We start from the raw sequence: 22690 nt of genomic DNA on the forward strand, positions 1-22690 counted from the left end.
CTATCGAATAGAGTCAATAGACGAGATGGAGGGAACTCCACCCAGCGGTAGAATGTGACTACAGCTGAGCTGGTGAGCTGTCTAAAGAGCACAAGGAGCAAAAGAGTGAGGCTTAACAGGTACAACCGGGAAGGCGCGCTTACCGCCTTCCCTTGAGCGAGTCTCGGCAGAAATGTTTCTTATCGACGGCGAGGCACTGTTGCCTTTGTCTAATCCCACAGCAATTCTAGCATGCCTCGAGATCCATTGATTGGGCTGGTGGGAAAGGTTGGTCTTCGCGCAATCGATTACAAGGGTCTTGCTGACACCGAGTCTGAAAAAGCCATCAAGCGGCAAGTCCACAACTTTGAACAGCTTGACGGATGCTTCTTCCAAAGTCGGTAAGCTTACTTCGCACAATTCATTCTTTTACGATAGCCTCTTCTAACAATCGTTGTGCATCAGGAAACTTTCCGTACGTCTAGCTCCTCCATGCCCCGCCTCAAAGAACTGAAGAGCTGCGCTGACCCAATCCATTGGCAGCTTCACCACCATTGACCCTCAGCGAGCCATCGGATACCTTCAAATCGAATGCGCATGCCAAAGACAAAACGTGTCGGATCGATGTCAGCCCAATTATGGCGGCTGCCACGAAGGGCGACGCTCCGTCCCCATTGAGTTGCTGGACGTTGCGGGTCTTGTGCCGGGAGCGCACCAAGGACGAGGACTGGGCAACAAATTTCTGGATGATCTACGCCACGCCGACGCGCTCATTCACGTCGTGGATGTCAGCGGGACGACTGACGCAGAAGGTAAGGCTACGCGAGGGTACGACCCATCGGTGGACATTGAATGGCTGCGCTCGGAGATTGTGCGCTGGGTACAAGGAAACTTGATGGATAAATGGTATGTTGCGATTCGGCATATTGCCCATGCAGCTACTGACCGCTAAACAATAGGGGGTCCATCAAGCGGAGACATACCGCAACGAGTCAGTCTTCACTGCTATTTTGATAACAGATCAACATGTTGACATATAAGCAGAGGCAAACCCAGTCGACACATTACAAGGCCAATTCTCCGGTTACGGCAGTACGCCACAAACCGTCGCGCGGGTTTTGGACAAACTCGGCCTGAAGGAGCCGCTGGAAGAATGGTCTGATGAGACGATAGAAACGGTCGTGAAAACATTCATCGACGAAAAATTCCCAACGGTATTCGCTTTGAACAAGATTGATCATCCGGATGCAGACAAGGTTGGTTGCCCAGATAGATCCCTCGAGCCGCTGTACTAAAAAAAAAACAGAATATTAGCAAGATTGCCAAGATGCAAGATCCCAACTCTATTGTTCTCTGCTCCGCTATATCAGAAGTATTCCTACGGCGGTTAGCGAAACAGGGTTACATCAAATACGTCGAAGGGAGCGAGTTCGTCGACACGCGAGAAGATCTGATTGAGATGGGAGATCCAGATGGAGGCGGTCTCAAGGAGATGGATGAGAAATTGAAAACGTCAGTCTAACAAGGATGGATGATAAATCTCACTAACAGATTGAGCAGGCGTGTCGAAAACTTAAAGGACATGGTCCTGTATCGCTTCGGCTCCACAGGAGTGGTCCAGTGCCTTTCCAGGTCGGCAGAGCTGTTGGGCCTGGTGCCCGTATTTCCCGTCCGCAACGTCTCCACCTTCAGCTCCGGAGCTGGAAACGCTGTGTTCCGTGATTGCGTGCTTGTCAAGAAGTGAGCTTTCATACCCGCATACCAAATCCCTTTCTCTCTAACCTCTGATAGAAACACCACTGTGGGGGAAGTCGCTCGGAAAGTAATGGGTGACGTGCCCATCTCCTACATTGAGGGAGTTGGAGGAACCCGGGTTTCGGAAGACGAGATTGTTACCGTCGGGAAATATGATGTGAGTACTACTTCGCTTGGATTTAGACATGGGTCTGACTTTTGCAGATTTTATCATTCAAACCTGGCCGGTAGACACTAGCGCTTCGTTTATGTACAATTTCCCTGTGAAATAATGTTGATAATGAATATGCATGGCAAAAGGCGAAACGCCCTGTTTTTGGTGCTCAATCTCCCTTCTAGAAACAACGGTCAGCCCCGAGTCCAAGGTGTTGCCAGTGCCTATTCTCACCTCCGCCCGCTCATCATTCATTCCGATGATTGGCTCAGGGGCATTAGGGTGCTCTGCCTTGGCCTTTTTCCCCTGCTTTTTCCCACCTCGCTCTGTCTTCGCTTGAGACTTGGTGTTATCTGGAATACCTTCATTCTTCTCTCTTTCTTCCAACCCCGAGGCTGCGGCTTCTGTTTCCGGGTCAAGTCTGTCTCCTTTCTCGGCTCGTGAGACAGCGTTGTCATCTGGTGAGCTCCCTTTCCAATCTTTGAAGACAGAGGAGTTGCGGGTGCTGCTTTTCGCGGAGAGTTTCACGGTTTGTAGTTGAGGTAGGATCGACAGTCTAGGTGGTCGTGAGAGAAGCATGTCGAATGACTTCACAGAGAATAAGTTGAGATAATGTATTCAGACTCTACTCTTAAGAAGACCGTGGTTTTTAACCCTTTCATCTATCTACCATGACGTGCCCATGTGGTAATCCCAAACAACCCTTTCGGGACCCTATGTAGGGCTTAGGGCCCTTATCGATAAGGCCCAATGACGACCGCGAGCTTCTGGCAACTCCCACCCATCTCATTGTCGCAGAATGAAACGCGACTCTCTCCCGATCGAGTCGTTGCCTGCCTGGCTGCGATTCAACGGAATTAAAGCCAATGGAGTCGCATTCCAGAAAGTCGTGTCCGCCAGGGGCTCTGGAATTGTCGCAACGCAAGATCAAATGAGCAGCGATAATGAGACAGAACCCCCGATTTTACTGGAGATCCCATCCGATCTGATTCTGTCGTTGGAGACGGTGCATAATTATGCCAAGTCCGATCGATATCTGCGCGAGGTACTTGAGGCGGTTGGCCATTTTGGGAGGGTATGAACCATAGTTGTGTTAGTGGAGAGATCTGATGAACTGACTTAGACAGACCGCGAGAGGTGCCATAATGATATTTCTGCTGGTGCAAATAACACATTCCAGTCCAGATTATCAGGACAAAGTTGGAGTCTCCAGTCCCTGGACCGAATATATCAAGTTCCTTCCGTCTTCTTTTCCGCTTCCTACATTTTACACGGCCGAAGAACAAATGTTGTTGAGAGGGACGTCACTGGAAGCTGCTGTGGAGGCCAAGATTGCCTCCCTGGAACGGGAGTTTGAGCATATCCTTCAATCCACGGACGGTATTGTATGGTGCCAACAGAGGTGGTGGGCCGTCGACACAGGCAAGTTGACAATAGATGATTGGAAATATGTTGATGCGGCGTATCGCTCGCGCATGGTGGATCTTCCAGGTAGCGGACTTGCGATGGTGCCATGCATTGACATGGCCAACCATGTGTTTGGTGACGCGGTCAATGCGAGATATGATCAAGACTCGGATGGAGCCGCTGTTCTTCAGCTACGGTCGGGGAAGAGTCTACATATTGGCGACGAGCTGACTATCTCGTAAGTGGGTTTGAAGGATAACAAGAGAGATGTGATTAACCAGATCTAGATACGGCGATGAGAAGCCTGCATCGGAGATGATCTTCTCGTATGGATTCTTGGAGGACGATCGAACAGAGGCGAAAGAGGTCTTTCTGGGCCTTGAAGTTCCAGACGACGACCCTCTCGGTGCCGCTAAGAAGATGTTCTGCCGTGAGGCACCAGGCATTCGGATATTTACCGAATCCGAGACTCCAAGCCATATTACTTGGGACAGTACTCTTATATGGTGGGCATGTGTGAACGAGGAAGATGGACTTCACATAGATGTTGCCCAGACCACAGACGGACAGCGAGAACTGGAAACCAGTTGGAAAGGCACGAAAATTCAAGAACCTACCCACCTCCGGGAGCTCCTAGCGGCTGATCCCTCGTGGGACATTTTCCAACTTCGGGCCATTGTCTTGCTTCTCCAGCGGCTACAAACCCAGCTCGCTGTTATGCAGGAAACTGAGGAGATCATATCTACTCTTCGCGATAAAAACCCCACTTTTGAAACGATATTTCGGCCGGAAGTTCTGGGTCTTGTTTCACGGCTCCGGGATCTGGAGGCTGGTTTGCTTCAAGGGGAGGTTGAGATTCTTACGAATCAGGTTAGTAGCTAGTCCTTCCCCTGAGATCTCATATGCCGACTCTTTTCTAGCAAAACACGCTGCTGGAATCTGACACGGTGCTGGCCTATCTGAACCAACAGTCCCAAGACGCAGACGAGGCAGATGACTTCTCATGACGTGGGACATCAAGCACAGATATGTAATTAGGATCGCCACCGGTCGAGAACCAACCCGTGCATAGAAGCCACGGATACTAGTATTACACTGGATGTTCTCGCATCGGCCCACCAATCTTCAGACCGAAAACCCGGGGCCGGGGGGGGAGGGGGAGAGGAAGGTTCTCGCCACCCCCGGATATACCCCTTGTGTCGGAGCCATTACCTGCGAAATCCAAGACGGCTCCTCGACCAGAACGAAGCTTAAATCGGACCTAACCAAGGAACTATGCACCGATGACGTTTTCCATGGGCGCCAGAGCAGACTCATTAAGTCAACATAGAAGATCGTGGAGAGGGGGGATCTATGGGGATTGGAGGGCCACATGTCATGGAACAGCTTATTGTGAGGAAGATCTTTGCATCATCGAATAAATCACTTGGTTATTCCTCGTAATCTCTCCTTCCACTGCATTATTAACTTTGTGGAGTCCCCAAAGCGGACCCGTATGGAGAAAGCTCCGTGGTTCAGATTCGCGATTTTCTCGGCCCAAACTCGTCAGTTGGTGAAACGTCGGGTTGATCGGAGGCTATGGTACATGCCCCCCTGAATTCGCTTGGCTAATCTGACGAGCACCCTCGGCGCCACTTGCTAGTAAGGTGGAATCCATGAATAATGGGTCGGATCGGCTTGTTCTAGTAGGCGGGGACTGCTGGGGCCGAAGATCGGGATCCGAGCGAGTCCATTCAACGTGGTCGATTACCCGGTATTATTATGGTTATTATCATCATGAAGCGTAACTAGTGGTTCTAGGAGGGAGTCCTCGCCAAGCATGAGCCGTTCCGGGCTCGTCAAGGCCACACCGTCCACTTCATTTCTATTGTTTGAGAGGACGAAAAAAGGTTTGACAATACCGTGACGAAACCCCGCGAACGGAATGGACGCTGATTGGCCACCCGCTCGGTCAGCACGATTGGAGACCCCGTGATTATTTGGGACGAAGGCCGGTGACTCTTTTCCCTCATTCACATCTCTGTGCTCTATCCAGAGAGAGAATCAAACGTCCACCATGCCTGGAATCCTGCCCATGAAAGTGATCAAGGTCGGGGGTATCGGCACCCAGAGCCGTATTGCCCAGGCCTGCGATCGCTGCCGCAGCAAAAAGATCCGTTGCGACGGCGTCCGACCATGTTGTACCCAGTGTGCCAACGTCGGCTTCGAGTGCCGCACAAGCGACAAGCTGAGCCGCCGAGCCTTTCCAAGGGGATATACCGAGTCGTTGGAAGAACGTGTACGTGCGCTGGAGTCGGAAGTAAAAGACTTGAAGAACCTACTGGACGAGAAGGACGAGAAGATCGATGTCTTGTCCCGCATTCACTCTTTCTCGCCCTCGCAGCGAACGAATTCAACGACGAACTCGGTGCGGTCTCCATCAACAACCAAATCCACCAGCCCGGATTCGTCCGAGGGGATGATTCGTGTGGATCGGTCGTCGATTCGGCCAGCGGAGGGAAATCCGTTTACGGGCCTTTCAAGCACCCAGGGCTTTGCTGGAGTGTTTACGGACAAGCTTGTTCGGCAGGGAAAGGCGTCCTCCCAAGCCTCGACAAAGTCTTTGACGGCTTTGTCTGCCCCTGTTGTTCGTGGTTCTCGTAACCAGACAGTCAAAACGCCACCCCGCCTCGTATCCGACCAACTCATCAACATTTTCTTCCAAGAATGGGCGCCGCTTTACCCTGTTGTACACCGCCCGACTATATTGAAGGCCTACGAACAATATCTGGGAAATGCGGAGTCTCTGCAGAGCGATGCCCATACAATAGCACAACTAAATTTGATCTTTGGCATTGCCGCTCTGTCGTCAATGGTAAGCGATGACCACGATGCACTTTATATAAGGTCATATACTGAGCATTTCTGTAGCCGAGAACCAACCAAGACCCCGCTTTCTTTGAAGAAAATTGGTCGGCACAGCTCAACTCGTTTGCTGGCGACACGTCGATCTTGGCCCTGCAATGCTTCGTTCTGGCTCAGATGTATTGCATTACTAAGGGTGACTACCGCAGCCTGCTTCACTATCGAGCTCTTGCGGTGGATATCTGTCATCAGATGGGTCTTTATGAACCACAGGAAAATTTAGCGCTTACACCCCTAGAGGGTGAGACTCGCAAAAAAGTGTTTTGGTGTCAATATGTGTTGGACCGGTATGCATCCTAGATCCTTGGTAGTTGGGGTTCGCTGACTCTTGCCGCAGTTTTTGTTCAGCTTTGACCGGGATTCCTGTCCTCTTTCGAGAAGATGATATCCAGACTGAATATCCTGTTGATGTAGATGACGAGAATGTGACCGAGACCGGTTTCCTACCGTCCCTTCCAGGAGAATCCACTCGCATCTCCAGTGCTATTGCTCTTTTTAAGGCTTCGAGGATTTTGACGAAAGCTCTAGAGCAACTGTTCCCTTCGAAATCCAGCTATGAAGTTCCTGTCGCAAAAATGCGCGCTGTGGCAGGGGAATTAGACGAATGGCTTCACAATCTGCCTCCCCATCTCCATCTTGAGTTTGCACAGGACAAGCCTAGCACGAATGTCACGAGCAGCCGGTCACCGCTTTTGGTAAGTGCGAAGATAATGCTTCATTGTGGGCTTTGGTACTAATCCTCCTTAGTCTCTTGTATATTACTTCATCCGTTCTTTGATTCATCGACCGGCTGTTTGTTTTGCCGATGAGCACCTGCGCTCTCCCTCCGTCCTAGCGCTATCCGATTCAGCCAAGCATATGATTCAGATCTTGCAGCTGCTAGATGAACGGCGACTATGTCTTTCCGTCACCATCAACCGGAGAGAGCTAGTGTTTATCTCAGGACTCGGACTCTTATGGCAGGTCTTGGGTCTAAAGCGCGACAGCAAACTAGCAAAGGAAAGCCAGAAGCTGCTCGCCAACGTCCTAGAGCAGCTTGAGCCCGAATCTACTGCAGCCACAGCGGAATTCCGTACACTGGCCAATACCCTAGTCTCTTTGGACCGTGGAAAATCAAGAAAGCAGTCGCAGGAGATGGGAGCTCCGACATACAAACCTAACAGGTCTCCTAAGAAACAATTGCAGTCCTTGAAGTCTTGCTTCACGCCTAGCGCTAGACGTGATCAGCCCAAAGAGAATGCAGCTTCTCGTCGGAATACCATCTCTGGCGCTACTCCTCCGCTCGCACCACAGAACCTTCGATCTCCTAGCTGGGCGAGCCTGCCTCCCGCGCAGGCAGACCAACTAACGACTCCTCAATATCTTTCTACTAAGACCCATTCACCTCTGGACCTTGCCTCTAATCCCCGGCTCACACCCATAGGATACGACGATTCACGGACACTCTCTTGCCCTACCTCTTCAGACTTGGCGAATGGTGCAATTACAATGGCCGACTGGGAATATGTCCTTAGCGACATGGATCGTGGCTACTCCAACATCTTCACTGGAATATATGGCGGCAAAGATTGTGGCGAAGACCCTGGGCCATTCGCATCCATCACAGCCGAATACAACCAAAAACCACAGGAGGAAACGCTCGGCCTCCCTCCTACAATGGGTACTATGCACGGCCTATCACCGGAGGCTTGGTCTGCGAGCAGTGGTGACATTCCCCCGAACCAGGAGAATGCTACACAGAGCGTGCTCAGCTACTCAGGCGAAAGCCTGGGAAGTACGGATGACCACCGTGCCTCGTTTGCGGATGTCCAGGTGCATCCTGATGACATGAATTTGATGGATCCGTTCCGTGGCCTGGCGATACCCGCCGAAGAGGAGATGGATGAGTATTCCCTGGTCAACGGCTGGGATCGGCGGCTGGCCGCCTGATGATTCTTTGCATCTTTTTTTATTTCTTTAGTTTACGATGATACCTATGGGGCGCTGGAACTGTTAATATGTCTCTCATTTTTTGGAGATGAGTGTTTGGAAACACTATTACGACCTTCGCTGATTGCGATTGCGTGTATACTTCATCCTAGCCATGAATTAGGTAGTTTTTGGTTTCCTTTCAACTCAGGGCCTGAGTATTACAGCTTCTACTTTTTTTGCTGTGTTCTGTCATGTGATACTACTCTACAAATAGGCAGAAATGGCGGCCTGTTCAGCCATGTTTCTTGCAACTACTACTCGATCGTATGCAAAGCATTGGCAAAATAAATGCTACTGCCGCAGCTAGATATTCCACCTCTCTAACGGCATTGCTTTCAATGTCTTCAAAGCCCAAACCACCCCCGTCAGATCTTCCAACATATTCCTTCCGCACAGCCAAGGACCTAGAATCTTTTCTCGAGCGCGAGCATACTACCGCACCAGGATTCCACCTCAAACTCGCCAAAAAAGCCTCCGGCATCACCTCCGTATCTGCCGCCGAAGCAGTGGAAACGGCACTATGCTTCGGCTGGATCGACGGCCGCGCTAACGCATACGACGCGGACTGGTGGTTGGTGCGGTATACACCGCGAAGAGCGAAGAGTATCTGGTCCCAGAAGAATGTGAATACAGTCTCGCAGCTACTCAAAAATGGCCGCATGAGACCCGCTGGTCTGGCAGCCGTCGAAGCTGCGAAGGCTGATGGTCACTGGGACCGCGCGTACCCCAGTCCTGCGACTATGACCGTTCCTAAGGATTTCAAGACCGCTCTTGCGGCGGAGCCTGCTGCTGAGAAGCTTTTCGGGACATTGAATAAAAGTGAGCGATATTCTATGCTACATCGCGTGCAGACGGCTTCTCCGACGGCGAGGGCGAAGCGGATCGAGGCATTGGTGCTGATGCTTGCTGAGGGGAAGAAATCTGCTACTTCGGCTGGGAAGCGAAAATCTGCTGAGGGTGATGATATCGGTGCTCAAGGCAAGGTTGTTGGAAAGGGAAAGGAGAGAAGACGATGAGATGCATGCGGTGACTTATCTTTATATCGATGGGAATCGTGTACATTGACTGAAACATACAACAAAGTCATGAAGGGTTCATCAATACAATCTCGTCAAAACATTATACATTCAATATTGTCGCAATTCATTTAACAAGCGCCACCACCAGCACCAGCACCACATGCTGCTCCTGTGGTATAAAAATTCTCATGCCCAACACGAGTCGACCTCGTAGTTTGCCACAAAGTGAGGTTGTTATCCTGGGGCCAGTAAAGCTGGTACCAGCGCTTGCCATCCTTATTCGCCGCAGCGACATCCTCGATAGAGCTGGTGCCGGCCGTGCTCGGCACCCCGACTTCCTCGCAGACCTCCGCGAGCCCGATATCCTTATCTAATGAAAGATGCCCTGGACGCCGATGGGCGCCATGATCAGCGGGTCGTCGAACTTCTGCCCGAACAGCTTAACGGACACGTCCTGGCTGTCCATCTAGAAGATAGATTTACATGGTCAGCTGTTGATAGAACATCTGTAGTATAAGAGTGGACCGACACTTCGCGTCATCCTCGGGATTCTATATACCTCAATTAGCGACTACAGCCGACAAATATAACTAAGAAGAAATAGCTTACAGTTTCCACTGCCGAAACGTCAGCCGGTTGCTGTCCATAGTCGACTTCTCGCCTGCGCCATCAGCTACATATTTAAATGACCGTTCCCCAAGTGCCTTTTTAGCCTGCTCCTCCAGCAGACGCAGATCAGTCGTGACGCTGGGCGGGATGCTCCTCAAGGCACCCTTGCCGTAAATCTCGGTCTGGTAGCTGCTGTTGTTTTCAGACATGGCAGGCAGATACAACTACGTTTAGGAATCAAGGTTGGCCGAAGAGTGCGTGCTATAGTTCAGAGAAAAAATGATTATCTCTTCCATTTCAGAGAGAATACAAAGAGGCTATCTATACATCACGAAGTCCAAGTTGATTTCTTTGCATAGAGAGTGCAGGAATTAATTCCGATCTTGCGGCTTTGTTCCTGATCAGCACAAGCCTCATATCACAAGAGTGCGCAACGCTGGGGAAATTCCCGGACGGGATCGCTGGGAGGAGTGCCGTTGACCCTCGACATCGGCAAACCCGGCACTTTGCGGGCCGAGCGTCGGCCACGAAGAACCCCGACGCCGAGTCATCATTTTGGGAAGGTACAGTACCCAAGTGCATAAAGCTATATTGTGCTCAAAATAAGACGGATAGGCTGGTGTCAACGCCCCTTTGGAAGTGGTTCTGGCGATGACGTTGATCAGTTTGGGGGCTAGTTTCACCCGCGCGCATACTTGTGTCTTAATGGCATTCGGTAGGCCTCGGGACCCATGCCCCCAGATCTCAGGGGTGCAACACTCTACGTAACGAGGGAAGAGGGGAACGAGAGTGAGCTTCCAGGGTGTGACCCCTGCAGCCACTTGCCGATGATCTTCAGGACTTTGTGGCGTGTATAGTTGATCTAGACGAGATATACGAGCCTATGCGAGACACTCCGCTCATCTTTATGGGATTTCAGTGCGTAGTTTGGGTTGTTGTAATTACGTATGGGCCCTAAGATCTAAACTCTACGAAATGTTCCTTCTTTCTATCACAATTCTTATAGCCGCAGTAGTTGAGATAGGTAAGACTAACAGAACTGATCTGCAGCGTAATGTAATGACTAGGCCAGCTATTCCATACTTTCTTTTTCTCCAGGTCCCCATCCTGAAACAGGCGATGTGCAAGATGTGCAGGCCGCTGTATCTTAATTGTCTATGCCCAGACCATTGGAGTAGTAGATGCAAGTTAGTGACATCCTTCACACATGGTAAGATCGTTCAAGTATCAAACCTTATACATCGTCGCGATGGGGGCGAGTCACTGCGGATTGGACAGCCTACCTCTCTTCAGACTATCAATGCAACACAATGATGCTATGAACCAGATTTGAACGTGAAGATCAAGCGATATCACAGCATTTGAGAGCAACCAGAAGGATACGCATGAGCTAGCGCTGCAACTATCGTTCCCACGTGGCTTGGCTGGCAAGGATTTCCATGCTCCGTAGCTTGTTTCAATTGAATGGCAGTTTACTTGAGTAATGAAAACCAGCACAATCTACAATATCGATGGGGGCCAAGCATAATGACCCATTTATGAGTTCATGTAAGATGTAGATCTCGTGGGACTATGAATTTTAGCACGTATCAGAATTGAATTCAAATCCTTGTTTGTCTGTCTGTAGAAATAAAGGCAATTGAAGCCCCAAGATTGGATCAATATTCGTATCGTCGTCTTCAAATTATCCTGGCCATCAAATATCAAGACATTACTTTCACTTTGCTCATGTGCTTTTACCAGCATGAAGCTCTCCACTATCCTGTCAGCCCTCGCCAGTCTGACCGCAGTGACTGCTATCCCCCTCTCATCACTCACCAAACCCATCAAACGTGACCCGAGCGACACATCTGGCAACTCCCAGTTCGTGCTGCAATGCGAAGGAGACACAATCCCCAACCCTGGCGGAGAAGGTGGAGCCGGTGAAGGCGGCTCCAGCTATTTCTATAGCAATCTGCTCTTCAACGCCCAGGGCACTCAGATCAGCCCTGACGCCTGCACGTCGGAGTCAGCTGGCATTTGTTCTAACTGTATCTTCTCCGGCGGAGGTCTCAGCTCCGCAACCAATGTCACCGGATGTTGGAACCCTCCTGGCGGCCAAGCAGGCTGCAGCATCCAGTTTATGTACAATGGCTATGACTACAACAGCCAGAATAGCGAGCCTTACTGCGGCCATGTCTCGGGCTTTGAGCCTTTCCAGTTTGACTTGAGTGCTATCTGTTACTTTGATGTTGGCACGTCCACCAACATGACGAGACGTGAGGCTCTAGGACTCGAGTAGGGCTTTGCGAAGGTTGATAATTATCCTTGAGGAAGCAGGCCTTCCTCTTCGTTCGTTTTGAAAACGTTTGTCGCCACCTGTTTATGTCTGAGGAGGCAGACCTTCCTCAGCATTCATTTTGAGATATGCATCTCACTTAGCTGATAGATGTTTTGATGAATGTATGTTACGGTATATATACGTTATGTGAGTATGAATGAAACGGCCCATTGAACGGGCATATGAACAATGGCATTCGTAACTGAGTGGACAATAAATAAGGATTCGAGAGCACATTCGGTGACTTGAGCTTGAGTTAATTCAATTTGAGTATCCAGCTCATGTAGACATCTTTTGGGTACGTCTACCACATTAGTCCATGGTTGGTACTAACAAAAGGCGCTTGATAACGATGGCCTTGTTGCCTGAGGCATCAACGTTCACTACCACTTAACTACCATTCGTGGCTTGTCCAATCCATCCCAGCAATATTTACCGGTCTTAATCAAGATTTCGTCCCTATAGCCATTGTGACTTTCACACATTCCGCCTTCCGCGTCTTCCTCACCGGCCGAATGTTCGGTAGCGATTCGGGGATCCACACGCAATTTTGCCACCTATCTCATCACTCCCACTGACGGTTGTCAGGGATTTTGTCAGTTGCCTCGCTCTCGGCGATATGATTCGCTGACCATAAACTCGTTTTGTGAAGAACAGGACCGATTCATATGGCCATGGAGTCTGGATCCTCCGGGTCCATGGATATGTCGACAGAACAGGACTGCATGATTCCCCACTTCCCCGGATTCTGTCATGCTCACGGAGATCGCCGCCGACTTCGACTATTGGCTGCTTTTAGTCAACGGGTCATCAATTCCCTTCCGCGCGACCACGCGCCGTATCCCCAGTTCTGGACTCTCGTGGTCGTGGGGCTTATAAAGGTACTCTCGGCTTTCGCATGGCCATCCGACTTGAGCAATATCCAATATTCCCTGTCACACCTCCACGGGTGTACTCCAACCAACCACCATGTTTAAGAATCCCTTCGGAAAATCCAAGCGGGCCGAGCAGCCGCAAGACCAGATTAGCAATGAGGAAGTTCCTCGGGAGTCTGTTTCCACCACCGACCATGAGAAACTAGCAGGCGGTATCGTTGACACGAAAATTCCTCTTTTCACATGGCGCTCTCTTGTCATGGGACTTTTTGTCTCGATGGGCGGCTTCCTCTTCGGCTACGATACCGGCCAGATCTCCGGCTTCCTGGAGATGGAAAACTTCCTGATGCGCTATGGTCAGCCAGGTCCGGGTAATACTCCGGGGAATGCATTTCACTTTACCAACGTACGGGCTGGTCTAATTGTTGGACTGGTGAGTTTTCATTTCCCACGCATTGCACCATATTTCTGACAAGATCCAGCTATCTATTGGTACCTTGATTGGCGCCCTAGTTGCTGCACCCATTGCGGACCGTATCGGGCGCAAGTGGTCCATCACCGGCTGGTGTCTGATGGTTTGCATTGGTGTCACAGTCCAAATCTCGGCGCCTATTCCAAAGTGGTATCAAGTTGCCGTAGGCCGTTTGATCGCCGGTCTTGGAGTTGGGGCAGTATCCTTGCTAGTACCCATGTATCAAGCAGAGTCTGGACCAAGACACATTCGAGGAACTTTGATTAGGTATGCTCAGCCTCTCTATATGTGGTATATCAAAACTCACATCTGCCAGCACCTACCAACTCTTCATCACGCTAGGGATTTTCGTTGCCAATTGTATTAACTTTGGAACTGAAGCTCGGCACAACCCCTCAGCGTGGCGGATTCCCATGGGAATCACCTACGTTTGGGCCGTCGTTCTTGGTGCCGGCATGGCCTTGTTCCCGGAGAGCCCTCGGTACGATTACCGCCACGGAAAGGTCGACAAAGCTATAAATACACTGTCCAAGATTTACGGTGTGCCTTCGAACCACCGCATGCTCAAGATTGAGTTTGAGGAGATTAAGGAGAAGTATGAAGAGGAAGTCCGCAATGGTGTGGTTTCGTGGAAGCAGCTCTTCCGTGCTCCAACCATGGGCTATCGTGTAGCCGTTGGCGTTGCCCTGCAAGCTCTCCAGCAACTTACAGGTGCCAATTACTTCTTCTACTATGTATGTGCTTCACTATCCTGAAAATAAGGTTATCAACTGATCTCTCTACAGGGGACCACGGTCTTCCAAGGTGCCGGCATCCAAAACAGCTACGTAACTCAGATGATTCTAGGCGGGGTGAACTTCGGCACGACCTTCCTCGGTCTATACCTGATTGAAAACTACGGTCGACGCCGATCTCTAATTGCCGGAGCGCTATGGATGTTCGTTTGCTTCATGATCTTCGCTTCAGTAGGCCACTTCTCGCTCGACCGCGAACATCCACAAAAGACCAAGTCCGCCGGCGTGGCCATGGTGGTCTTTGCCTGTTTGTTTATTCTCGGGTTTGCTAGTACCTGGGGTCCGATGGTATGGACAATCATTGCGGAATTGTATCCATCGCAGTACCGTGCACGCGCGATGTCCCTCGCCACGGCATCGAACTGGCTCTGGAACTTCCTGCTCGCCTTTTTCACCCCGTTCATTGTTGGTGCCATTGATTTCCGGTTTGGTTACGTCTTCGCTGGATGCCTCTTCCTCGCGGCGGGATTGGTCTACTTCGCTGTCATCGAGGGCCAGGGTCGGACACTGGAGGAGATTGATACTATGTATCTCATGAAAGTGAAGCCGTGGAAGAGCTCCAAGTTTGTGTTCCCGGCTGATCCGGCTTTGATCCGCGGATCGTTTGATAAGGGAAATGAGGCGCAGGCTCCGACGTCTTCACATGTTTTGGACCCGACTAATGAGGTGCCAGACACTGTGCCTGAGGCTAGTGGGTCGCGTACCGAGAAGTAATGTCGGTTGCCTGCCGGCATTTTGCTTGGGCGTTGTATAACAGACGCGTTTCAATATTTGTGTTTATATCTGTGTTTATATTTCTGTTTATTTTTATGTTTATATTTGTACTTATATTCTTGTTAAATACCACGCTTGATTTTTGATTATTGGAATTGTTATATTTGATACTGCTTGTACACTGCTCCAAGCACGGATTGAGTATACAGCTGCAGTGAGTCTTGGCTAAGTGATCTCCCAAAGTGGAAGGTGCTGTAGTACCTCGGGCACACATTATATGACCAACAATATGAGAAGGTGAAGAGAAAAAACAAAGTAAAAACAAAGAGCATCCTGGACTTGAACTCCCGGCCTGCAAAAAGAAACCAGTCATGCCTGTCGCGGGGGCTGGCAAGGCCTCGTTGCTCCCCGAGTGTGATAACCGGATTACTCTCAGTATGTAGAGATGACACACCGCTTCACCATCCGGCTCGCTGGTTCTTTAGTTTCCCCCCTTCTATTGGTTTAAATACCCAGGTAGGAGAAGAGTTTCCCAGACTAGACAGTTGGCCTGGACCAACCACAAGACCAATATCATCAACAACAAGGACTCCGGTTCGCTATGGCTTCTCGCAAGTTTATCAAGCTGGCTCACTTACTCACTCTCCTTTTGGTAGAAAATTGTGTCCATTCATTTGAAAAACTGGTCGATTCTCTTCTGACGCGAATCATGCACAGAACTCCCGATTCCACCACGAGTTCGGTGCAGACCGTTAAGATGCGTTCTGCTGTCCACGGCGATGACGGTCATTCTCCACCCTAGCAAGAGAGCCTCTTCTGAGACAAAGCTTCCTGGAACTGCATTCTCGAAAGTTGCTGGTACAGTCACATCTTCAGCACTGTTGTTTCCAGATCTCCGTGGCAGGTGCAACTCCCACGATGGCAATGCCGGGGTCGCGACCTCCGGCGTCATCATACTGGGCTGAATATGCACTGCCATGAAACCTGTATTTGACCAGACAGGGTTTACAGCTCTTCCACTTCCATGGCGCAACGCTGCACCCGGAGCGATATGGACTTCCATGGGATTGAAGAGTCCAGTGAGACGGTTCCACAAGACGCGCAGGATGATTCCGTGTGCTACAATGGCCACGTTCCGTTCGTGATTCGTATCCTGCTCGTCAAGAAGAAGTGGAAGGAGATGCTCGCCGAGAAATGAATCTGCTCTCCGTGTCATTGAGATGTGAGACTCGAATTCGGTAGGTACTGCTGCCGCTGCTGATGATGATGCAGAGCCGCTCAAAGAATGAGAAGAGTTCCAGGACAGTCCTTCCAACGACCCGAAGTCTCTTTCTCGCAGATCCCGAGTTAAGATGGGCGTCACCGACAACTGTGCGGGCTGCAGACGACAGATGCCTTCTGCGGTTAGACGTGCTCTGCTCAGATCGGATGCAAACACCGCGCTGAAATTAATCGACTGCGCGGCAAAATGCCGGGCCAGGAATTCTATCTGCAGTACCCCGTGGTTCGTCAGTGCTGAGTTGGTGGTTCCGGCCCTACACATCGCTTGAATTAGCGCTTGACGCTCTAGTTACCTATATGCTCGTTGGTCTTACCATGTTTGGCCTACATTGTGGATTGTTTCGGCGTGGCGGATGAGATATACTCTCATCGTGAGGCGGTACCTATACGCATTGTGCCGTTTGCTGGAGAGTTGTCGAGGATGAGGTTGAACAGGGATTGTTAGGCATCGGTCACGTGTTGTCGAAGTGAGCGGAAGACCCAGTCCGGAGTAGTTATACTACGACCTCATGTCTACAGGAAGAGGATGCAAGCGCGTGAGGGAATGAAATTGATGGACATTCAGCGGAGCAGATAGAAGTGGGAAACGGAATTGCCTTGAGAAACTAATTGCTCCGGAAAAGAGAAAAAAACAAGAGGTATTCATGATCCATCAATCTACATCAGAAAGAAACGCCGACAAGGCCAAGCCTTGATCCCCCAACACACACACAGAGAGTTTTGAGAAAAAGCTTTTTGGGCGATTCGCTTAAGCAGCAAGCTCGCGAATCTTCTCCTGGACGCGAGCCTTGCGCTGGGCGTGGGTGAGCTTGTTGACCTTGTACTTCTTGGTCTCGGCCTTCCACTCCTCCTTGGACTTCTTGGGCTCCTCGTCCTCATCCTTCTTGAAGGGGTCCTCGCGGATGGCCTTGTGGGCCTCCTGGTAGATCTCCTCGAGGTCACCGGCGTCAATCTCCTCCTCGACGTACTTGGTGAACTGGGACTTGAAGCGCTCCTCATCCTCGTCGGCGAGGGTCTCCATGTACTCAGAGACGTGGCCACCGAAGATGTAGTTGCGGAGGGTGTCGGCATCCAGCTCCTCGGTCTCGATGTCGAAGCCGGGGAAACGCTTCTCGGAGTGGGGGATGAAGATACCACCGTCCGAGGCACCCTTCATGGCACCGAAGACACGGGCACCGGAGGAGGTGCGGACCAGACCGACATCAAGGAAAGCCTTGAAGGGGCGGCGCTCGCCGTTGTCGGTCTCGGCGGCCTCAGTGAGGGTGTACTCGCCATCGGCCTCCTCGACACCCTTGAAGTCCTCGTCCAGACCCAGCTTCTTGAGGGTACGGCGGGCCAGCAGCAGACCGGTGGCGTAGGCAGCGGACCAGTTGGTCAGACCCTGGGTGATGCCATAGCGCTTCAGCTCGTGGGCGTAGGCCGAGGCGAAGACCTTGTCACCGGAGATCTCGGAGTAGACGATCTGGGTGATGATGTCGCGGTTGGTGAAACGGACGACCATGCGGTACTTGGGCGCATTGTACTTGTTCTTGGCCTGGGTGATCAGGCGCTTGCGGGCATAGTAGTCGGTCTTTCCCTCGCGACGGCGGCGGTACTTAGTCTGGTAGCGACTGGACGGACGTTAGCAAAAAGAGTGTTTAATGCGCACGGAGGATTTTCTTACCTGAAGTAGGCGTCGTTCTTGACGGTCTTGGTGAAAGGCTACATGGAGGGAAATCGAGTCAGCAATTTGCGCTTCAGAACCACCGAAGCATCTTGCATAACCCTGACGGGAGGCATGGGAAAAAAAAATTTGCTTCACGGAAAAGCAGAATGGAATTATTCATCCATCTGCTGAAGCAGTTGGACTCACCATTGTGACGGTTGTCGACGGAGTGCTTGGATAAGACCGAGTGTGGACAGAAAAAAGAAGAAGAAGAGAAAAGTGTGAGTCTGTCTTTGTGGGGAATTCGCTTAGCCTGGCCTGCATCCCGCGCTCACCAGTGCGGTTGGCGACGACTGCCTTATCGATAAGAGATAAGATACGGTCTTATCGGCGATATTCTGATAAGTAAGTATGTCGGGATGGAATTGTTCGCTATATGCGACCGATGTCATGATCTGTTCTATCGCCCTGTATACTATAGCCGTGCCTTATCCTCCTCCAATAGCTGCAGACCCGTGATCTTTTCCAACTCCCGCACGGCCCCGTCCGTCTTGCCCAGCGTCACCTTGACGGTGCGTAACCCAGCCTTCTTGGCTGCCTTGAGATTCTCTCCTATATCATCTAAAAAGACGATATCCGCCGGGTTAGCCCCCGGAAACCCCCGTTTCTTAGCTTCGGCATCCATCTCCTGGATCGCGACCTGGTAGATCTTCGGATCTGGCTTGCGCAGGCCGGTATGCGCCGACGAGATGAAAAAGTCGAATTGCGACTTGACTCCAGACACATCCTTGTTGTACGGATGCCCCTCGGGAAATTTGGTCGTATTCGACAAAGCCCCCATCACGAACTGACCCGATGCTCTCAGCTTCTTCAGCGCGGGGTACATGTACGGGTCGGGGGTGCGCGAGATCCTCATCATCTCCCAGAAGAGCCATTCGGCATCGACTTCAGGCAATGGAGGCGTCTGAGCCGGGGGTGGTTGGTTTTTTTATTCGCGAGCCACTCGTGAAACTGCTTCCACAGGTCAGGGTTCCGGAGGTCTCTGTTGAATGCGGCGAAGAACTCGGCGTCCATGGGGATCTCGCCTCGTTCCAGCCGGTGCCAGCTACCGTGCGGCGAGGTTCGGGAAATACTGAAATTGACCCATCCGGGAGGAATGTTTTTCGATAGCTCGTAGTCGAGGATAGCCTGGAAAGGGGAGACGACCTGCCAATCTATCAGTGTGATTTCTCATGGAGGCCATGGGCCCAGCGTACACAAACTCCGCCGATGTCAAAGAGAAGGCCCACCGGCCGCTTGGTCTCTGCCATTGTGTTCGTGTGGCAGTGATGTGAATTAACGATGGTTGGGGTCTGCGGAGAAGGATGGACTTTAAGCCGCCAGATTGCCGAGGTACTGTCCCAGGGAACAACCAAACACCGAGGAAGCCGCCAATATGAAATCAGAACTGACAGGTTCAAAGAGAATGGCTGTCTAGTATCTATCGCATTTTTTCAACGAATATTCTTCCGAATTGTGTCCAAGAAAGAGTCCTCGACTATATGCCCCTCGGCAGTATATGAACACATCACGTGATGATAAGAGCGCGACTCAGATGGGCGGCGCGCGAGACTCTCGGGTTTGTTCCATTACAATGACAACAAATGGACTCGACACGAACAATATCCGAGCTGAAATCGGCATTTGTATGGAGCCAGGTCCGCATCCTCTCCGAGCGCCTTGAATTGCCAGAAGACTGGAGGAACTATGCTGTGGAGACCGACGAGGGCGATCTGAGCGACAAGGTGGTGGAAGACGTCCTACACAAAGGTGAGATGATTGCCTGATGTCCTGTTGATTTTGGTTGCTGTATCACTACGGAGAAGACTACGTGATTAACTCGGCTCCAGTCAACGCCGCTGCAAAACAACACAACCGCTTTGTCTATTCCTCCCAAGCCATACACCATATCGCGCAGCAGATTGCCAGTCTGTACTGGTCATCGGTCAATCAAGAAACGCGCAGCCGGAATGCCTTTGCGAACGGCATCGAAAAGACAGTGGATCTGTCCAGCCACATGTGAGACACCTGGCCAGTGTCTGCTCGGGTACACCCTATCTCTAACTGCCTAGAAACATCACCAACTTGCCCATGGAACTAGAAATGCCGGGGGCAAGCGACGAGGACAAGACACGGTCAGACTGCAACCCATCCGCATACGCTCCGATTCAAGTTTCATCTGTCTGACCATGGTGGTGTGTAACAGATTCCAGCAGCTCCGGGAGCGCCTCATTGCGCTCGACGACCAACGACAACTGCAGCGACGGCGCCTAGACCAACTGCAGCACCTGCAGCACTTGCTAGAGCCATTCCAGGACCCGCAGAAGCATATCCAGCCGAACCTTGTCACCCGGGACGGAGAACTGGTACAGGAGCTGGAGAAGATGCGCATGCTGGTGGCCCGAGTGAGTGGGCGCATTGCACAGCAGAAGAAAAGTGGCAGAGGAGTTGAGAGTACAGACGATTACTCGCTTCCGGGATCGGATCGCAGGCTGGCGGCGTTGCTGGATACGTAGGATCATCCCTCATGACGAAACGCATCACAAGTTCATCAACGTTGTAGACTACTCCTCCATCCTAGTACGTAGTCGTATAGTCGTGGATGGCACCTGACGTCGAGCGGAAGGGGCAGGCAGGCAGGCACCAGTCGATGGCGCCTGCCGCGACGATGCCAGGCAAAAAGACAATCCATTGCGACATGGCCTGATTCTTGTTTCTTTTCCGTCAAGTCGATTACGCCTACACCCCGGGGTCCCCCGTCGTGCACAACGGCCGGGAAACATTTGGTTCACTTCTGGATAACTGGCCACGATGGGCTGCGAGTCTTCTGGATTTTAAACCACCGTCTCTTTTTCATGGACTTGGAGCAGCGCAACGAGCAACGGAGCGTGGGCGCCGAGGCTCCGGGGACTAACCCGAAGTGGGCGGGCCCGACCGCGTCGTCCAGCTCGGTCGCACTCTCGCATCATCTCCACGACACCGCGCACGCTGCCTGCCCTGAGTGCGCATCCGCCATCATCGAGGGCAGTTCTTCTTCCGCGGCCAAGGCATCCTACGCCCGTGGGCACCGCCGTCGTTCCACCCACGTGACTCGCCGTGACCTGGAAAAGTTCCAGAAGGAGGTCTTGGGCGTCGAGAACCACGTCTCCTGGTACGACGAGGATAGCGGCCCCTCGCGTATCAACCCCTTGGACCCTCAGCTTGAAGAATTGAATCGTGCCTTTGCCGCCGCCGACATGTCGATGAGCAGCGGGCCCGGAATGACTGGCAGCAGCCCTGGCTCCAACATGTTCGCCAGTTACGACACCTCCCCCGGTGGCAACATGGCCAATATGCCTCGCCAGGGTCTGTCGCCTGCCATGTCACACCCGTCGGCTCAGGTCAACGGCGGTGGCATGGCTGCCATTACGACGGGCATGCCCATGAACGCCGGTCACCAGATGGATCTGCATCACTTGTACGAGATGGTGCTGGAATTGAGCGAGGTCTTGAAGAACAATCGGGAGGTCACAAAGAACATTGTTTCGAGCGCGGAGGATATCATGGTGGGTGATGTGCATCCCCCACAAAAAACTGCGATGCCACTAACTCGAATCCAGAAACACGGCGCCTCGGAGAATGCGAGCGCAGCGATGCAGCAGATGAACGGTGAAATCTCCGCCGCCCGGATCTCGGAGCTCGAACGCGCTCTCACCAAGGAGAGGCGCCTCGTCGAAGAGCTGCGCCGCGAACAGATCGAGAACACCAAGTTGATTGGCGACTACGAAACCGGCCTGGGCACGATGGTGGAGCAGATCCGCAACTACTGCCAGAACAACAACATGCATTTCCTATACCAGAAGGGCCACTATAACAGCCTGCTCCAGGCCGAGCGGGATGCTCACCTGGAGAGCCGACTGGACCGGGACTACTGGCATGCGCAGACCATGAAGTGTTCCGAAATGATCCGCCAGGCACATCGCCTGCGCTCGGAGGAAGAGGAGCTGCCCATCCGCATCGTGGCCGGTCTGCAGAACGAGGTCCGCGCGTACCGTAGTGCCCTGGGCATGGACCCGGAGAAGCCGGAGGAAGAGTACGGCTGGGAAGTCCTCAAGGATGTTCCGTCGAGCACAGAGTAGGCGAAGGCTTGTTTTCGGGATGGCTCTCTGTCTCTTCCCCTTATTATTGCATCCTGTGCGGCGTTCTATCTTACACTTGGAGGCGTTGGGGCTTTTTTTTTTTTTTCCCCGTGCAATGGAATACCCGTTATTTTTGTGTCTTGTGCTCCGGCTGTAGGTAGTTTGGGGGGCTTTTTTCTAGCCCCAGAAACCGTACGGCTCAGCCCTCCCCCCCACCTTCTCCAGTCCACCGGAGAGAGTCGTTACAGGCGACTGGCTTGGGAGGGCCTATCACCCGCCACCCAAGAGGAAGCTAGTAGTTGGGTCAAAGACCCCTGCTCCAATAGTTATGCAACCTCACCCGAATAATGCCCGTGGATCCCCATCCCTCACGTGCCTCGTCGATTATGTCACCTCCACTCACTGCTTGGTCTTCTTGATCTAGCGTAGGCGAGTTAACTTTCTCCCTTCCATTCTCGCTTCCCTTCATCATCATGTCTGCTCTGCTTCGCCCGGTCGTTGTGAAACTCTCGCATCACGATCATCTGTAGCGGTGTGCGACAAAAGTGCCTACCATCTTCTTGCCCTGCTGTGACGTCGCCGGACCCCGCGGCGATCATCCTCGTCTCGTGCAATTTTACCCGACTCAAAACGA

General features: G+C 51.8%; 13 protein-coding genes across 13 annotated transcripts; 8 read left to right on the forward strand and 5 right to left on the reverse strand.

The window, feature by feature from the left end:
• Window positions 1–231: 231 nt before the first annotated feature.
• On the forward strand, window positions 232–1965 carry N7510_002866 (Ygr210 GTPase family protein; the record flags this gene model as incomplete). Its single annotated transcript, XM_056974793.1, has 8 exons — window positions 232–380; window positions 523–885; window positions 939–970; window positions 1024–1235; window positions 1286–1491; window positions 1540–1719; window positions 1771–1891; window positions 1939–1965. The coding sequence occupies 8 exons, from the start codon at window positions 232–234 to the stop codon at window positions 1963–1965; spliced, it is 1290 nt and encodes a 429-aa protein (XP_056834749.1).
• Window positions 1966–2057: 92 nt separating this feature from the next.
• On the reverse strand, window positions 2058–2467 carry N7510_002867 (uncharacterized protein; the record flags this gene model as incomplete). Its single annotated transcript, XM_056974794.1, has 2 exons — window positions 2058–2069; window positions 2123–2467. The coding sequence occupies 2 exons, from the start codon at window positions 2465–2467 to the stop codon at window positions 2058–2060; spliced, it is 357 nt and encodes a 118-aa protein (XP_056834750.1).
• A 220-nt stretch (window positions 2468–2687) lies between these two features.
• N7510_002868 (SET domain-containing protein) lies at window positions 2688–4302 on the forward strand (the record flags this gene model as incomplete). Its single annotated transcript, XM_056974795.1, has 4 exons — window positions 2688–2963; window positions 3016–3533; window positions 3583–4165; window positions 4216–4302. 4 exons carry the CDS (start codon window positions 2688–2690, stop codon window positions 4300–4302), a joined length of 1464 nt encoding a protein of 487 aa, XP_056834751.1.
• Window positions 4303–5351: 1049 nt separating this feature from the next.
• Window positions 5352–8128, forward strand: facB (C6 transcription factor FacB/Cat8; the record flags this gene model as incomplete). Its single annotated transcript, XM_056974796.1, has 4 exons — window positions 5352–6149; window positions 6206–6486; window positions 6537–6894; window positions 6947–8128. 4 exons carry the CDS (start codon window positions 5352–5354, stop codon window positions 8126–8128), a joined length of 2619 nt encoding a protein of 872 aa, XP_056834752.1.
• A 380-nt stretch (window positions 8129–8508) lies between these two features.
• On the forward strand, window positions 8509–9186 carry N7510_002870 (YdeI/OmpD-associated family protein; the record flags this gene model as incomplete). The annotated part of the gene is made up of 1 exon (XM_056974797.1): window positions 8509–9186. One exon carries the CDS (start codon window positions 8509–8511, stop codon window positions 9184–9186), a length of 678 nt encoding a protein of 225 aa, XP_056834753.1.
• A 373-nt stretch (window positions 9187–9559) lies between these two features.
• Window positions 9560–10007, reverse strand: N7510_002871 (oxidoreductase; the record flags this gene model as incomplete). The annotated part of the gene is made up of 3 exons (XM_056974798.1): window positions 9560–9655; window positions 9719–9740; window positions 9799–10007. The coding sequence occupies 3 exons, from the start codon at window positions 10005–10007 to the stop codon at window positions 9560–9562; spliced, it is 327 nt and encodes a 108-aa protein (XP_056834754.1).
• Window positions 10008–11542: 1535 nt separating this feature from the next.
• On the forward strand, window positions 11543–12079 carry N7510_002872 (uncharacterized protein; the record flags this gene model as incomplete). Its single annotated transcript, XM_056974799.1, has 1 exon — window positions 11543–12079. The coding sequence occupies one exon, from the start codon at window positions 11543–11545 to the stop codon at window positions 12077–12079; it is 537 nt and encodes a 178-aa protein (XP_056834755.1).
• A 1008-nt stretch (window positions 12080–13087) lies between these two features.
• Window positions 13088–14973, forward strand: N7510_002873 (sugar porter family MFS transporter; the record flags this gene model as incomplete). The annotated part of the gene is made up of 4 exons (XM_056974800.1): window positions 13088–13426; window positions 13476–13732; window positions 13782–14199; window positions 14251–14973. The coding sequence occupies 4 exons, from the start codon at window positions 13088–13090 to the stop codon at window positions 14971–14973; spliced, it is 1737 nt and encodes a 578-aa protein (XP_056834756.1).
• A 670-nt stretch (window positions 14974–15643) lies between these two features.
• On the reverse strand, window positions 15644–16624 carry N7510_002874 (histidine phosphatase family protein; the record flags this gene model as incomplete). Its single annotated transcript, XM_056974801.1, has 2 exons — window positions 15644–16508; window positions 16569–16624. The coding sequence occupies 2 exons, from the start codon at window positions 16622–16624 to the stop codon at window positions 15644–15646; spliced, it is 921 nt and encodes a 306-aa protein (XP_056834757.1).
• A 378-nt stretch (window positions 16625–17002) lies between these two features.
• On the reverse strand, window positions 17003–18109 carry N7510_002875 (60S ribosomal protein uL18; the record flags this gene model as incomplete). Its single annotated transcript, XM_056974802.1, has 3 exons — window positions 17003–17864; window positions 17918–17955; window positions 18107–18109. 3 exons carry the CDS (start codon window positions 18107–18109, stop codon window positions 17003–17005), a joined length of 903 nt encoding a protein of 300 aa, XP_056834758.1.
• Window positions 18110–18374: 265 nt separating this feature from the next.
• On the reverse strand, window positions 18375–19209 carry N7510_002876 (HAD family hydrolase; the record flags this gene model as incomplete). Its single annotated transcript, XM_056974803.1, has 3 exons — window positions 18375–18810; window positions 18903–19087; window positions 19162–19209. The coding sequence occupies 3 exons, from the start codon at window positions 19207–19209 to the stop codon at window positions 18375–18377; spliced, it is 669 nt and encodes a 222-aa protein (XP_056834759.1).
• Window positions 19210–19542: 333 nt separating this feature from the next.
• Window positions 19543–20454, forward strand: N7510_002877 (kinetochore subunit FTA4 family protein; the record flags this gene model as incomplete). Its single annotated transcript, XM_056974804.1, has 3 exons — window positions 19543–19708; window positions 19789–19957; window positions 20040–20454. 3 exons carry the CDS (start codon window positions 19543–19545, stop codon window positions 20452–20454), a joined length of 750 nt encoding a protein of 249 aa, XP_056834760.1.
• A 339-nt stretch (window positions 20455–20793) lies between these two features.
• Window positions 20794–22056, forward strand: N7510_002878 (uncharacterized protein; the record flags this gene model as incomplete). Its single annotated transcript, XM_056974805.1, has 1 exon — window positions 20794–22056. The coding sequence occupies one exon, from the start codon at window positions 20794–20796 to the stop codon at window positions 22054–22056; it is 1263 nt and encodes a 420-aa protein (XP_056834761.1).
• Between the last annotated feature and the right edge of the window lie 634 nt (window positions 22057–22690).

Source organism: Penicillium lagena (genome assembly GCF_028827675.1).
Source record: "Penicillium lagena strain IBT 129212 chromosome Unknown utg000002l_segment0_segment0, whole genome shotgun sequence".
NCBI lineage: Eukaryota > Fungi > Ascomycota > Eurotiomycetes > Eurotiales > Aspergillaceae > Penicillium > Penicillium lagena.